Source organism: Acanthopagrus latus, chromosome 1 (assembly GCF_904848185.1).
Source record: "Acanthopagrus latus isolate v.2019 chromosome 1, fAcaLat1.1, whole genome shotgun sequence".
Classification (NCBI taxonomy): domain Eukaryota; kingdom Metazoa; phylum Chordata; class Actinopteri; order Spariformes; family Sparidae; genus Acanthopagrus; species Acanthopagrus latus.
Genome location: NC_051039.1, coordinates 28,303,692 through 28,318,777, shown reverse-complemented (window position 1 = coordinate 28,318,777; position 15,086 = coordinate 28,303,692). Strand labels below are relative to the sequence as shown.

The window sequence follows — 15,086 nt, the reverse complement described above, 5'->3', positions numbered from 1 at the left end:
AACTAGCAAATAGGAAATGCTCAAGCACAAGTACCTCAAAAATGCACTTGAGTGCAAAACTTGAGTAGATTAGTTTGGTTCCATCACTTCCACATAATTAATCATTTATCTTTATCCAGCAATTGCTGCTTGTGGCCACAATTCATCAAAATAGCCTCTCATTTAACTGGGCTTCAGTAGTACTTTTTTGTTCCAGCTTAACACATCTGAGTAGCAAAGGTTGACTTTTGTAATATCATTAAAAAATATTAGCAAATATACACCGAAGCAAAAATACGGCACAATTCTGTTTGATTTAGTCACATTTGGATTTCATTCATTTCTAAAATGCAAATACTGTCACAGTGAAGAGCAATGACACTTTTCAGTCTCGGGAAGAGAAACTGCTAAATGCAAACACCAGAGAGACGATTCAGTATAATCATTTATGTACAAAACTCTTTGAAATATGCCCATATGTCAAGTATACAATACCAAATGACTGTACTATTACTACAATAATTAATACATTAAACAGTCTGTCAAACCATTTATGTGATTTTAAAAAAATGGGGGAGGGGAGGAGCTGGTGGTCTAGGAGAAAAATCCTCAACTTAAAACATAAACAGAAAACATGGCTTCAAAGATATCTGAAAATATTAAAAACAGAATGGTCCATACAGTAAAATGGCTTCAAAACACAAGTGTAAAAAGATCTGATACATCAGATTTGATTGACCAGATTTTTTCTTTAAAAAAAAAAAAAAAAAAAAGACAAAAAAGAAGGGAGCAGTATCCTCTGAGTTCTTCTAACTGGTGTCCATCTGAAACGGAAATATAAAAATCATTATGAAATGACCAATAACTGTTCACAGCATGTCCCAAAAACAGAGTGAAATAATGATATGCAGCCTGAGTACATACCTTGGCATTGTAAGCATCCAACTGGGCATCCAGCTCCTCGGCAGAAAGCTGGGGTCTGTTACCACTTCCCCGTCCTCTTCCCCTTCCCCGTCCTCTGAAACCTCCCCCGCCGCTACCTTGCCTCCGTTCGCTCCTTTCGCTTCGTTCACTCCTTTCGAATTTAGCTTGCCCAAGCCTGCTACGGTCAAAACCCCTGTTTGAACTGCAGAAATGAGAAGACCAGACGTTTTAGATAAAACCATATTATGTTCACGTTAAAGTGACCTAACAACCTCCGAATGCTAGCATGTACATGCTGTGACCCCAAGCTCAGTTTATTAATGCCTGTCAATTCAGGTCAGTTCACAATCACATATCTTCCCCAAACTCAAGATTACAGGCCTGCATTCAGGTGCATCCCGCTCGAACATGACCTACCTTTGTGTGGATTGTCTACTCTGCGTGTCGCCGTCTGAGACCACTTGCTGGACTTTCATGGGACGGCCTAAAAACATCAAATAAAACATTTAATACTTCTTTTTAAAAAAAGGCACTACAGTACTACGTGCTGTTGTAGAATGAGAACAGAAACCTCACCATCAAGTGGAACACCGTTATAGTGCTTCATGGCTTTGAGTGCATCCGCCTTATTTCCAAAGTGAACATCTGCACTCCCTTTGCTGCGGCCAGACCGGTCGTAGTGTACAGATGCCTTCTTTAGTTCGCCAAACTCTGCAAACAACTCCTGGGGAGGAAAGGAAAATCATCAGCCATGATTACAACCAATGACGCTACCTACAGGGATTCAAGGGGTTCAGTAAATAAACGTACCTTAATATCTGTGTCAGAGACACCAAAGTCCAGATTGGAAACCAGCAGCTTGCCACTGTCTTCCACGCTTCGCTCTGCTCCTGCACTCAGTCCTCTGTGTCCACCAGGGTGCTCTTGCTCTTCAAACATATCATGCTGCCATTTGTCTGGTAACTCTCTGGGCTGCGAGGAGGCAACAAGAGACAATTCTGGATTTAAGTTCCATGTGCCCAGGGAAACATTTAAACAACACAATAGTAGAAGTGGTGATCAGGTAGATAATACTTGACCAAAACATAAGTGTGACATGTGAAGCACTGAAGTGGTCCCGCCTGGAGGCTTGTTCAGATGATACCATGGGAGTGGAGAGGTGAGGGTTCCACTTTAAACTATTTTTATTTTATTTTTTTTAATTTTTTTAAAAAGGTGGCTTTTCTTCAGGGACAAACGTCCATGATGAAGAAAGTTCGAGCAAATTCAAACAGTCCTTATTGTCCTTCAAAAACTTTAGGGTTTGTTGAAGCAACGGCTTTCTCTCTCTGTGGCCATTTCAGATTTACGTTTCATCTCAAAACATAACACAAAGGATATTTAAAATGTATGATAATTTATATGAGAAAGGACACTGGCGCCAAGTGGCTGATCCTCTTCACCTGACAACTCAAAAGGGACAACTTGCGAAAGAGTATCCTCAGACACAGAAGCAGCCATGTTGTTGAGCGAAAATCCATCCGGGCCAGTCACACGAGGCCATGTTTTAAGACGCCGTCTTCACTGAAACAGTGTTTCGGGTCGGTGCCGCTCGTACAAAGTGGAACGCTTCCCACGGCTGAGGAGTTATTCTATCTTACGGTGTTCACGGAACATTTCTTTGTGTTCATTCAGGGTTTCTAGCTTCTTCCGTGTTTCTGTTTACGGCATTAACAACAGTTAGGGGAAGTCCATTGTCACGTAATGTTAGCAACGACCGATAAGCTACGAAGACAGGCTTATAAAACATTTCACCGTGTTAATTCCTTTCCCGTGTATCGTTCAGCTGCTTCTCTTGCATACCCTGGTGTATGGTGTGGATCTGTTGTTCCTCTCGCGGTTGAAGTTGTTCTGTCGACTCCGCACCGGCCTCGACGATCCACCGGCCCGACCCGAACTTCCACCCTGCCTGGACGATCCTCCTCCTCGGCCGCTGCCTCCTTTCTTGTTCAGCTTGATGATGTCGTCCAGAGACATGTTCATCTTATCAGACATCATGGTAGCTTTAGCTTGGAGCTGAGTGTGAAAAATGAACAAAGAACTTTCGGCGGTGAGACTCGACTGTTTATCAGCTGGTCTCTCGTGGCGCGGTGACGTTGAAACCAGCGGAACATGCGTAGTTCGCAGAAGTGACGATTATAAATAAGTCCCGCCCCCTTTTTCTCAATAAAACTTTATTGGATAAAACAGGTTTTCAACTAAAAAAAACACAGAGCTGAGAAGCCTGTTGGTAGGAGCTGAGGAACGAATTATGATGTGTTCTGAAAAATGTAATAAAAAACAATAAAAATGAACAATGTTACATCTGGAGTAGTATAAGTGTCACTGTGGACTCTACTAGCAAGTGCAGTACTGATACTGTTTTGCAGCGAGGAGGCATGAAAACACGTAAAGACTGAAAGTATGAAAAGCACTGGTACTATATTTAAAAGCAATATAAGAAAAAAGGAAATAAATATGCCAACTAAAAAAAATTATAGAATACATAAGAATAGTGAAAGGATAAAAAATGATGTGCTGGCAGGTAAGAGTTGATTTAAGAATTTGTAAGGAGAAAACCCCCATTCTGAGAAACGAAGATATAAGCAAACAAGTATAAATATATGAGTTTAAGAACCCAGTGTTGATTGGAATTATACTAGAGCCTTTTTTTTAACACGTTTTTTTTTTTTATTTAATCTTTTTTTTTTTTTTTTAATGTGATGATGATCAAGACTGAGAAAGTAACAATGTTGTAGGCTACATTTAAAATAAAACTAGCTTTCTCATTTTTCTCACACTGATAGAATTGTTGAACTCTTCTATCTTAAATATCTGACACACGTATTGACTAATCAACTTACAGATAAAGAAGGATCTATAGCTTACAGTTGCTGTGTCTCCATTCAGGACTCGCCTTCCAAGACCTCAAAGGCCAGGTCCTACAAAGGATGTAGACCCTGAATTGACACACAGCAATTGTCAGCCTATGGGTACTTCTCATTTCTCTAATTCATCGTTTCCCCGCTCCTCTCTTGAACAGCAAGTCGTTCCTGTCGGCCATCTTGGCCATCCCAATTCTTTAATTTGTGCTCCGAGGAGCGAGGATGCACTGAAACCAAATGCTGTGTTTCAATTCAGGGCTGCATCCTTCGAAGGACCCAGCCTTTGCAGTCCTCAAAGGCGAGTGCTTTGGAGAGACCTTGTCAACCGTGTCAATTGTTGTTAAATGGGATGGTCTTGCCTTTGGAGCATGTTGTTGATGTTTTACGCTTATATTACAATTTCTGCCACCCAGGCCCACGAAAGTGACGATCTACACCACACAGTGTCGCCATTTTCCATCTTTCTTTCTTCTTTTTTGGGCACGCAAAGAATCTTGGGATATGTGAGGCCACAAAGGACAGTAGCCGTGCGTCTTCCAAAAAGAGGACAAAGAAGGCCACATTTGTGGGGTGCATTTGGAGGAGCCTTTGAATTGGGACAGTCTTCGCGCAACATTGTGACATAGTCGGCCTTTAAATGTGGCCTCTGAAGGATGCAGGCCCAGAATTTAGACACAGCAAAAGACATATATATAAATAAACTTCCTTCACATAAGTCTTTCACCGTCCGACACGCCCCCTCTAGTATTGATTGGATGCCGTAGCGGATCAGACTGATCACAACATGATGGGAGTGAAGTTTGTTTTCTGGTACACAGGCGAGTTAAAACAAAAGTAAGAAAACAGAAACATTTTTCTTTTCATGGTCTGTTTAAAACACATGAGGCTGATCAGTCCTCAGCATCAGTTTTCCCTGGAACATTTAGCCTAATGTTAGCTGCCAGTGACATCATAATCACATTATGAGTTATTAAATGATGATTTCACAATCAGAATATCACTGAAAATAGAGGCAAGTAATGAATAAATATATAAATACATTCTGTGCCTCCAAGCAGACACAGTCCACAGTAAAAAAATACACAGTACACACGATAAATGCACAATATGCAGTATCAAATACACAGTGCACAGTATAAATACACAGTATAAATGCAAAATATGCAGTATCAAATACACAGTTTATGGTATGTATACACAGAACACAGTCTAAACACAGTTCAAATTATTAAATACTCAGTTCAAGGTATAAATACACAGTACACAGTATAAATGCACAATATGCAGTATTAAATACACAGTTCATGGGATGAATATACAGTACACAGTATAAATACACAATACACAGTATAAATATACAGTTCACACACAGACTGCAGCTTGTTATTCACGTGCAGCTGTTTGTTAAACAGGTTACAGACAGCAAATCACAGGTGCAGTTTGAACTTTAAGGTTGTGGGTTTGTAAAAAAAAAAAAAAAAAAAAAAGAGTAATCAGGATATCAGCAGGTGCATCACATCCCGACATGTCTAATGAGAGATAACGAGAATGGAACAAAAACTGAACTACTATAAACCACAAAACCAGACAGAAAAGCAGTTACAGATCCGGCTGTTGTGTGTCCCCAGAGATCAGCCTTCAAAGACTTCAGACTCATTATTGTGCTCAAACCATTCCTGAACCATTTTGGCTTTGTGGCACAGCGCATTATCCTGCTGAAAGAGGCCTCAGCCATCAGGGAATACCATTCCAATGAAAGGTCTTCCCATGGTCTGTAACACTGCTTAAGAAGGTGGTATGTGTCAAAGTAACATCCACATGGATGGCAGGACCCAAGGTTTCCCAGGAGAACATCATACTGACTCCGCTGGCTTGCCTACTTTCCATAGTGCATCCTGGTGCCACGTGTTCCCCAGGTAAGCGAAGCACAAGCACCCAGCCATCCACGTGATGTAAAAGAAAATATGGTTCACCAGACCCGACCACCTTCTTCTATTGCTCCGTGGTCCAGTTCTGATGCTCACTTTCGGCAATGGACAGGGGTCAGTAAGGGCACTCTGACTGGTCTTTGGCTATGCAGCTCCATGCGCAGCAAACTGCAATGCACTATGTATTCTGACACCTTTCAGTTTGAGCATTTGTAGCTCGTCTGTTGGATTGGACCACACAGGCCAGCCTTCACTCCCCACATGCATCAGTGAGTGTTGGCCGGCCCTGTCGCCGGTTCACCACTGTTCCTTCCTTGGACCACCTTTGGTACTGACCACTGCAGACTGGAAACACCTCACAAGAGCTGCAGTTTTGGAGATGCTATGACCCAGTGGTCTAGCCATCACAATGTGGCCCTTAACAAACTTGCTCAAATAGTTACACTTGCCCATTTTTCCTGCTTCTAACACATCAACTTTGATGACAACATGTTCACTAGCTGCCTGATATGTCCCACCCACTAACAGGTGCCATGCTGAAGAGATAATCAGTGTTATTCACTTCACCTGTCAGTTGTCATGGTGTAATGCCTGATCGGTGTATACAGGTGATGAAATTTTTGCCATCAATCCATCTGACGACTCCACAGCTGTTAAGCCGACTGACAGCAGACCCAACTGTGATCAGCTACAGCCTGAATCAGAAACGGATGTCACTTCAAGTGACAATGCGTCAGATTTGCTTGTCTCCTTTCTTTTCCACTTTTCCTTCTCTCCATAAATCCTCAGTGGGCGGGACAGAGATGCAAGGAAAGGAGGCAAGTAAGGGAAAGATGGAAGCAACTTAGGTGAAATGAGAAGCACCCTCAGTCACCTTTCAGTCAGCCAAACACACCTGCAGCCAGTCACACACAGGTTACAAAGCAGAGTGTACCTGCATACTTTCTTTTAAGTAAGATTTTGCATATGGGGCTTATTTTCAGAGTGGTATCAGTGGTATCACACTTTTTGATAACCATCATTTTATCATTTTTAACCACCATTTTAGTTACATAAACTCAAGTTCATAGTTAGTTTACTGTTAACAAACAATGAAATGCTTTATAGGCAATTAAGCCTGTAATTTCTATAACTTTGTAAATGGTTAATAAATACTGTGGTCATCTATTGGACGGGTGATAACGGATGTTTATAAACCTTTACAATAGCTTGGTGAATGGTTTATAAAGCATTTCACTGATTGTTATCAGTGAACTACTAACTGAATTTTAATTAACTAGAAATGTGTCATTTATCAGTGATGGTTATTATAAGTGAGTTAAGTGTTATCAGACCACTTCTCTTTGTAAAATGGATTTCAATCCTGAAGTCTGATTGTAGCTTTGAGAATAGCCAAATCTCTCACTGTGTCTGCACAGAATAAATACAACACCATTCTAACTTCAACGTATCAATTAAAGCAAAAATCAGTAAAGCAAAGTACAAGTACCTGAAAAATGTAGCCTACTCACATGTCGCCACTTTCTACCATTACAGCCAGAAACTATGCCAGACTTAGCATTGTTCTTTTAGGTATATATAAATAAATTCTATATGTAAAATGTAACCCTACCCTGTAATAATTACTATTTAATATTTATTTATGAGTTTTGAGTTTTTTCTCAGTGTGGATGTATTTGTGTATATTTAACATATTTTTGTTTCTTATTTCATGTTATTTTCACGTTGATGTCTTTTAGACGTGTTTCTTGAAAACGCGTTTTCCCAAATGGACGGTAGAGGGCAGCGTCTGCCCTCCCATCACAGCGCACAGTCGGTCACAATTGCAATAGAAGAAGAAACGGAAACATTTACCCGGGTCATCTTTTAGATGCATGTAGCGGTGTCTCAACATACCGGCAATGACATGATATCTAGTCTGTACGGAAACATTATAACTTAACTATAACTGCTGGACAAGTGAAGGAGACGTGAGACGCTGCTCGGTAAATGGTTAAAGGTTTCATATTGTATATTTAATAATAGGCAGCTCCAGAAATGATCTGTCAACATTAGCTCACATGCTAACGTTACACGTTAGCCGCCTCGGTTCATATGGGAGTGTGTTAAGTGTCTCTGCTCTCGACAGGCTCGGAGGATGAAGGTGAAGATCCGGCAGTGGAACGGGGTGGCCTCCTGGTTGTGGGTGGCCAACGATGAAAACTGCGGGATCTGCAGGATGCCGTTCAACGGCTGCTGCCCGGACTGTAAGTGACAGAGCCAGCGTTAGTTAGCCTCATCATGTGGTGTCCGGATGGGTTGTTGTTCTCGCTGGCCGGGTGGACATGTTTACCAGGACCGCTGTACGTCGTTTTCCCCGCAAATCTTGTATTTCAATACGATAACCACCATAGTAGGAAGAATATCATTATTAGAAGGATATACAGGCTGCTCAGAGAAAGAGATAACCGAAGAATAACAGCAGAACAACTTGACTTCCATGCTTGAAGTGAGTAAATATTTATGTCACGGGGCTTTTAAGGAATAGTTAGAGTTAACATCACTACACTGCATGTGTTGAATGACTGATTTTTTTTTTGCTGCATTTGAAGATAAGTTAGTCATGATCAAATTATACATACATCAAACAGTAACTAGCCTTAACAAAAGTATGCATTTACTTTATTTAATACAAACGACAGAGGAACTAAATGGCCAATTTTTGCACAAGTACAAGAGTTTTCAGTGATGTAGGATTAATATGACGACAAAGTGGAACTTATTAATAGAATGTGCAGTACTGTTTTAAATAAGCTATACAAAATGATCAATCAATTAGACTTTACTTATAGAGCACTTTTCATACATTGTAATGTAGTACAAAGTACTTTACACACACACACACACACACACACACACACACACACACACACACATTCTTACACACACGTATCCAGCTACTTAAAACACAATAAGTAAAAAAAAGAGTGAGTAATAGTAAATAAATAAATGGTAATAAATAAAACAAGGCACTAATACAGGTATTGCGGAACTGAGGAAACACTATCATTGATGTATTTTACTGAGGATACACTAGAGGCAGTAAAATAAAGACAAAATAATAAAACCATAAAACTAAGAATGATAAAAATACATTAAATAGATAGAATTCAGCTAAAAGCCAGCCTAAAAAGGAAAGTCTTAAAGTGGCCCTTAAAAGTATCAACATTCTCCAGTGCATATACAAAATGATGTTTAGAGATCACTTTAACACTCCAGTTATAAACCTGGCACTTAACTTGACTCTTTATCATATCCAGTGATGTTCTGAAATATTGTCTGTCCTGTACCTGCCACCAAGCATTTAAATCCAAGACACTAGCCCTTAGATACATCAGTTACTCATTAAAGAGTAATGATAATTAAAAAAAAAAAAAAAACTGAGTGTGCTGTCAAGCTGGAAGACTATTAAAATCAACCTACTTTTTACCCTACTGTAACAGACACTGTACACATGACTACAGTTGGACACTAATCAGACAGAGCAGTGGACTAATTAGCAGTCATGTTTGTATACTACAAACCAGGGTGATGATGTGAAAACACAGAGAAATGCTCTGCTGTATTCTGAAGACTGAACATGTGCATATTTGAGGAGACGAAGGAAACAATTTAGCAAGTTGTTTTGCTCTTTTTGCATCAATAATTTTGCACATTATGAAGATTTCTTGTGAAAACTGAACCGTAGAAGTCGTAAAGACATATTTTATGTTGTCGACATGCACACTAGAGGCGTTTGCGTGGGGTTGACTACTCTTTTTTGAAACAAAATAAGATTGACAAAATGATAAAGACAGAAAATGAGACAGAAGCTGATGCAAATTTCAATACAGGCACTCTAATATACAAGAAATAACTTTCTTGTCCTGACATTTAGAACATTGTCCTCATCCAGTAATGAAGGCATTATATATAGTCCATTACCATTTAGTATTCAGTTATGAGTTTTGATGATGGATATTCTTTTCTTAGTATTTCTTACAGTAAATTGTTGTTGTTAATCTTTTGTAATATTCAACCTGTTTTGCAGGTAAAGTGCCTGGAGATGACTGCCCGCTGGTCTGGGGTCAGTGCTCCCACTGTTTCCACATGCACTGCATCTTGAAATGGCTGAACTCGCAGCAGGTGCAGCAGCAGTGCCCCATGTGCAGACAGGAGTGGAAGTTCAAAGAATGAGCGTGTGGAGGCAACGCTGCCGTCTGCCTGCAGACACTCACTGAGAAAGACGTCGCCTGCTCACGGACTCCATTTTTATATCAGCTGTAAATAACTGTTTTTTGTACTTCCCCATCAGATATAATCCAGAGGATTTTTGGAACCTGTCCTGTGAAAGATTTAGTATGTACTTAAATTAAACAAAACCCAACATCACAAGCGCCGTATTCTACTTGCTTTGCATGGTCCATGTTGTTTCATCAGTATGGTTGACTGGTCCAGAAGCTTCTGTGGCAGCGGTTTGAGGGATATGACCTGAATTTCGGTGTTCGGCTCAGTGATTCTGACATTAATCCTTCCTGATGAGATTAACCAGGTTGTTTGGTGTTTCCAGTAATGGGACTCAAGAGGCACTTAATAAGCACTTTATATCAGAGGCAGAATTTTCCTTTGAAAGTGGGGTACATAATCTCCATGTGATAATTTTGGCTCATACATCCATTCAGACTAACTTTTGGGGGTTTTGAAATGGCAACAGTTGATGTTTCTGTCCTCTTTGGAACAGTGGAGGATTTTGAAAACACAAAACTCGCATACAGTATTCTGACCTTAGTAAGTGAATGTGTTAGCAAGTACTCAGCCGCTGTGCTCATCAGTTAGATGCCAACTGTGTTTGTGGTTTGGTGCTGGATGGTTTTCTGTTGGTCACTCAGATCTTTTCTGCTATTGAAAAAGAGATTGATGAGAAGGACTGCAAAACCACTGCCAAAAAAAAGGCTGAAAGGATGAGATGATCTGCAGAGTTGACATCAAGAATTACACATTTCACACTGCACATGCTCATTAGTTCCATTGTTAAGATAAAAAAAGAAGATTTGTCCAGTGCGTGGGATTTAGTGAGAGAGGGGTAGGAATGGATTATAGTATTAATAATAATATTTGCATCACCTGAATTTATGAATCGTTGTGTTTTCTTTAAGATGTGTTCCATCCTGTTGCACCACCATGTTAAAACAGTAGCCCGAAAAACAGACAAACCAATCACTGGCTTTAGGGAGGCATTTTATATTTTAAGCAGCCACCACTGGTGGAAATGACGTCACCACTAGATGTTAGTAATTCCTACATACTGGTTTCTTGTTTCTTATTTCTTCTCTGTCTCCAAACATAGCTAAACCCGGTTAAACAGCACAGTTCTGACAGTGTTTTGTGTTAGACGTTTGCTTTAGGGAGCTCTGTGATCACGTTGAGTCCCTGAGGATGAGAGCTGGCCACTGCAGAATGGAGAACAACTTGTTGAAACCGAGACATGTCGGCCATCTGTTATGATGACCCCATTCTGAATGTTGCAGGAGATTTCATATTTAAGAAAGATTCACCTTCAATCAGTCAGTCAAAATGTATTTATAAAGCACATTTAAAAACAACGACAGCTGACCAGAGTGCTGTACAATAAAACTGAAATGGCTAACACGGTAAAAACACAAAAACCAGTTGAGACAGACACAAGGGCAAACAGGCACCACAAACTGAATAAAAAGCCAAGGAATAAAAATGTGTTTTAAGGTGAGATTTAAAATCAGGCAGTGTGGGGCTCAGCCTTACATCTGTAGGCCGCTCTTTGCAGAGTTTTGGGGCCACAACTGCAAAAACCTGATCCCCCACGTGCTTCAGCTTTGACCTGGGAACAACCAGGATCAGCTGGTGGGCGGACCTGAGTGACCATGATGGGACGTATGGTTGTCAAAGGGTGCTAAAAGGTGAAATTGTTCCCAAGTCCCTCAGGTCTGTTTACTTTGAGTTCAACCAGGAGCTGGAAGTGATGGTCATCCTGATGTTAGCGGCGGTGCTTCGACCAGCCTTGCTCTCACATTGCCATGACATAAAGAGGCAGGCACACTAAAAGGTATCACCTGATAAACTTTATTTTGAAAAGTATAAAAAGTCCTGTACAAACAACAACACATGAACACAGTCAATTAAGAAGTAAACTAATCAGTCCACAAAGATTGTAAAAAAACAAAAACAAACTCCAGGGCTTAAACATCTGATCAACATTTTCTAGTAAGGCAGTCAACACAAGCATTTTGGGTTTTGCAAGTCTAAGCTGTCAGAGAGGTGCTGAAGAGCTGAGCGGCCACAACAGCTTCAGGTTTCACAACAGTCAGAAGCCTCCTAATCCCAGCCAGCGACATGCCAAATAAAATGAACAAACTCGACAATTAACTCTGTTCACTACGGTATAAAAACGTGAAGCTTTTACAGGATACAGTAGGTCTGTACTGCTGAGATCAGAGGCCAGCCCCAACCAGCAAAACTACTCCATCCAGGAAGCAGCCAGCAGGCACCGTCAGCCCTCCCTCCACCACACAGCCTCAGCCTTCGACCTCCAGAGCTGAGGCATCTCACCAGATCAGGCTGCTGGACTGACGTGGCCTTTCTGTCCATCCCTGCAGAACAGTCATGTTACTGGGCAGCAGGTTCACACACAGATTTTCTCAGTCATTGACAGCCAGGCCAAAGATCTCCAGCAGCTCCTTGTTGTCCGGTTCAATGAGGTCAGCCGGCTTCTCCCCGCAGTCTGTCTCCAGCTCAGGGTTGGCACCCAGCGAGAGAAGGTAGCTGGAAGAAACACAATAATATGCTGCTCACTAAAAGAGGTCAAATCTTGCTGGTTTGCATCTTTGGCAAACTCAATGCGGGTTTGTGTCATACTTCAGTGTCAGGAGGGTCAAAGAGGTGCAAGAATGCAGCAGTTCCTCCAGCTTCTCTTACCTCTCACTGTGTGTGTGTGTGTGTGTGTGTGTGTGTGTGTGTGTGTGTTGGTATATGCTTTAAAATGTTTAACATGTCAGCTGCTTCCTACACGCCACATACTGAAAGATGTTATTGCTAAATATGTCACAAGCAGATATTTCTCTTTGATTAGTCTGACTCTTCTCCACCTTTTCTGCTGTTGCTCTATATTCCAGCGTTTAGTCTTAGTCCGTAACTGTAACACTGAATTTAATTGGGACTGATCCCGTTTGTAAGAAATGTTTGTGACTACTCAAAATTAGATGAGGGAAAAGAGCAGATGCTCACCGTGCAATGTGTGGGAAGCCATCACTGCAGGCCATGTGAAGTGGGGTCCATCCCTCCTCGTCCCTCTGGTGGATGTCGGCTCCGTACTGGATCAGCAGCTTCACACACTCCAGGTTCCCAGACAGGACGGCCTCATGGATGGCAGCCATGCCTACAATGAGAAACAACCATACGTTCAGCACAGAATCCTGTTTGTGGATTAATAAGCAAACATTTGTAATTGCAGAAGTTTTCTAGATCATGGTGATGTAAATGGGTCACCGGCTCTCACCAGAGTGGTAGATGGTTTGAAGGCTGACTCTTCTGGCTCTGATAAAACGGCCGATCCGCTCCAGCTCGCCCTGGCGTATGTAGTCCTGGAAAACGATATCATTAGGGAAGTGCACACTGCGGATTGGCTTCAGAGAAGCAGAGCTCTTGCAGCTGACTGGGACCCCACAGTCCTGGGTGTAAGCTTTGATTCCCATGGTCTCGGACACAGGGCACATTCTGGTTTGAAGTGGAGTAAAAAAAAAAAAAAAGTCAACTCCAGCAACCCTCTTCCAAAGATTAAAGCTTGTTTTCCCTCAGGTCTTAAAAGTCAAAGTAGATTTTTTTGATCTCCTGTAGGAAGTTGAAGTGTGCTTGCTGTCCGGTGTCCTCCCGTGTATCGACCGTGGATCTGTTCCTCTGAAGGCCAAGCCCCCCTCTGGCTCCTATATACTCTCTGTCCGGCTATTTTAGGACACAACACCTCACAGATTCAGTGTCGCGATTTGGAAGATGAGTAGCCCTGAGGTCAGATCTCTGCCACTCGCCTGTCACAAGCCTCTGATATAGCTCACGTCTCCAGACATGACAGCCAGTAACCTCCGCCTCCGTTGTCACCCACACATACCCAGATGCTTCCCACTTAAAGATAGTGGTGACAAGCCTGGCAGTGCAACCCTGGAGCTGAGGGAGAGGGGCGGGTGGAGGCTTCTAGTAAACACTACACAGGATAAAAGTGGTTCACTGCTGGAGTGTGTTGATGCCAAATTCATGGACATGGAGAGGGGAAGTGCCGCGTGTAGGCTGTTGACCATGAAGTGCACTGACATAAACAGTCGGTGAAGGCTGCTGTCTTCACAGTCATATTCTATCTTAAACTCTGATGTGAGACACATGATGGTTGATAATCATTTCCAAAGACTGAACGGTTTGCATCATCCTCTTTATTACTCTTTGTAAATCAGGATGTAGCACTGTCATTGTCTGGTATGCTTCTCAGATCAGAAAGAAAAAGTGAGGGAAATCTCAAGCTGTTACCGTGGACTCTTTTCCCAGTTCATGTCATGGAAAAGTCCCTACTGAAACGTCCATTAATTTATGAGACCTTGCAAAACTCTACAGCTGTTCTCCAAATACTTTTTAAGAAATGCATATTTTGAAGTTTGGCCCTCCGAGCTAAATAATTTGTGATTCCTTGTATGTGTATTCTAAACCTCACCAATAGCAAATTTTGCTCTGGATTGGGTTGAAATTTGTCCTGAACATCCAAGATACTCTGAAGATATTTGGCAACATTAATTCATTTAAATAGTTGCTGCTGGATGGTCACAGTAATCAAATTAATAACAGGAAGTCAAGAAGGGCTATTTTGATGTCCTTTAAACCTTTGTATGTGATAGTGTTGAAATTCATTGTGTGTGTGTGTGTGTGTGTGTGTGTGTGTATATATATATATATATATATATATATATATATATATATATGACTATATATATATATATATATATATATATATATATGACTATATATATATATATATATATATATATATATATATATATATATATATATATATATATATATAGTCATACAATTTCAAACTTTGGCTTTTCTGACAAGAATTAAAAAAAAACAAAAAACAAACTGTTTAATGTCAAAGTGAAAACAGATTTCTACAAAGTAATGTGAACTGATTAAAAATGCGTGAGGTAAATATAATGTGAATATTTGCATAAACATTCACCCCCTTTGAAGTGACTGACCTAATTCAACAGAGGTTCAGCCAATTGGTGCTAGTGGTCTGACAATTAGTGAAATGGAGATC

General features: G+C 40.9%; 3 protein-coding genes across 5 annotated transcripts; 1 reads left to right on the top strand and 2 right to left on the bottom strand.

Moving 5' to 3' along the window:
• Window positions 1-294: 294 nt before the first annotated feature.
• On the bottom strand, window positions 295-3,066 carry LOC119027525 (THO complex subunit 4-like). The gene is made up of 6 exons (XM_037112827.1): window positions 2,746-3,066; window positions 1,714-1,875; window positions 1,480-1,627; window positions 1,321-1,387; window positions 904-1,105; window positions 295-803 (listed from the first exon to the last, which is right to left on the bottom strand). The coding sequence occupies exons 1-6, from the start codon at window positions 2,938-2,940 to the stop codon at window positions 789-791; spliced, it is 789 nt and encodes a 262-aa protein (XP_036968722.1). The 5' UTR covers window positions 2,941-3,066; the 3' UTR covers window positions 295-788.
• Window positions 3,067-5,606: 2,540 nt separating this feature from the next.
• On the top strand, window positions 5,607-10,148 carry anapc11 (APC11 anaphase promoting complex subunit 11 homolog (yeast)). 3 transcript variants are annotated; one of them, XM_037094742.1, is made up of 3 exons: window positions 5,607-5,722; window positions 7,863-7,980; window positions 9,804-10,148. In XM_037094742.1, exons 2-3 carry the CDS (start codon window positions 7,872-7,874, stop codon window positions 9,947-9,949), a joined length of 255 nt encoding a protein of 84 aa, XP_036950637.1. In that variant the 5' UTR covers window positions 5,607-5,722; window positions 7,863-7,871; the 3' UTR covers window positions 9,950-10,148. The 3 variants fall into 3 exon arrangements, with proteins under 3 accessions (XP_036950637.1, XP_036950474.1, XP_036950550.1); XM_037094579.1 differs by lacking the exon at window positions 5,607-5,722 and adding an exon at window positions 6,407-6,552; XM_037094655.1 differs by lacking the exon at window positions 5,607-5,722 and adding an exon at window positions 7,558-7,719.
• A 1,680-nt stretch (window positions 10,149-11,828) lies between these two features.
• ppp1r27b (protein phosphatase 1, regulatory subunit 27b) lies at window positions 11,829-13,897 on the bottom strand. Its single transcript, XM_037104757.1, has 3 exons — window positions 13,284-13,897; window positions 13,013-13,163; window positions 11,829-12,550 (listed from the first exon to the last, which is right to left on the bottom strand). Exons 1-3 carry the CDS (start codon window positions 13,498-13,500, stop codon window positions 12,427-12,429), a joined length of 492 nt encoding a protein of 163 aa, XP_036960652.1. The 5' UTR covers window positions 13,501-13,897; the 3' UTR covers window positions 11,829-12,426.
• Window positions 13,898-15,086: the final 1,189 nt, after the last annotated feature.

Bases quoted from the DNA above. Each gene is read 5' to 3' on its own strand.
- LOC119027525 (XM_037112827.1), bottom strand. From the start codon at position 2,940: ATGATGTCTGATAAGATGAACATGTCTCTGGACGACATCATCAAGCTG. The intron at 1,628-1,713 runs GTACGTTTATTT...TTTCCTCCCCAG, and splicing joins TCTCTGACACAGATATTAAG to GAGTTGTTTGCAGAGTTTGG. The intron at 1,388-1,479 runs GTGAGGTTTCTG...TGATGTTTTTAG, and splicing joins TAACGGTGTTCCACTTGATG to GCCGTCCCATGAAAGTCCAG.
- ppp1r27b (XM_037104757.1), bottom strand. From the start codon at position 13,500: ATGTGCCCTGTGTCCGAGACCATGGGAATCAAAGCTTACACCCAGGAC. The intron at 13,164-13,283 runs GTGAGAGCCGGT...TTCTCATTGTAG, and splicing joins TCAAACCATCTACCACTCTG to GCATGGCTGCCATCCATGAG. The intron at 12,551-13,012 runs GTGAGCATCTGC...TGTTTCTTCCAG, and splicing joins GGCTTCCCACACATTGCACG to CTACCTTCTCTCGCTGGGTG.
- anapc11 (XM_037094579.1), top strand. From the start codon at position 6,445: ATGTCACTTCAAGTGACAATGCGTCAGATTTGCTTGTCTCCTTTCTTT. The intron at 6,553-7,862 runs GCAAGTAAGGGA...TGCTCTCGACAG, and splicing joins CAGAGATGCAAGGAAAGGAG to GCTCGGAGGATGAAGGTGAA. The intron at 7,981-9,803 runs GTAAGTGACAGA...CCTGTTTTGCAG, and splicing joins CAACGGCTGCTGCCCGGACT to GTAAAGTGCCTGGAGATGAC.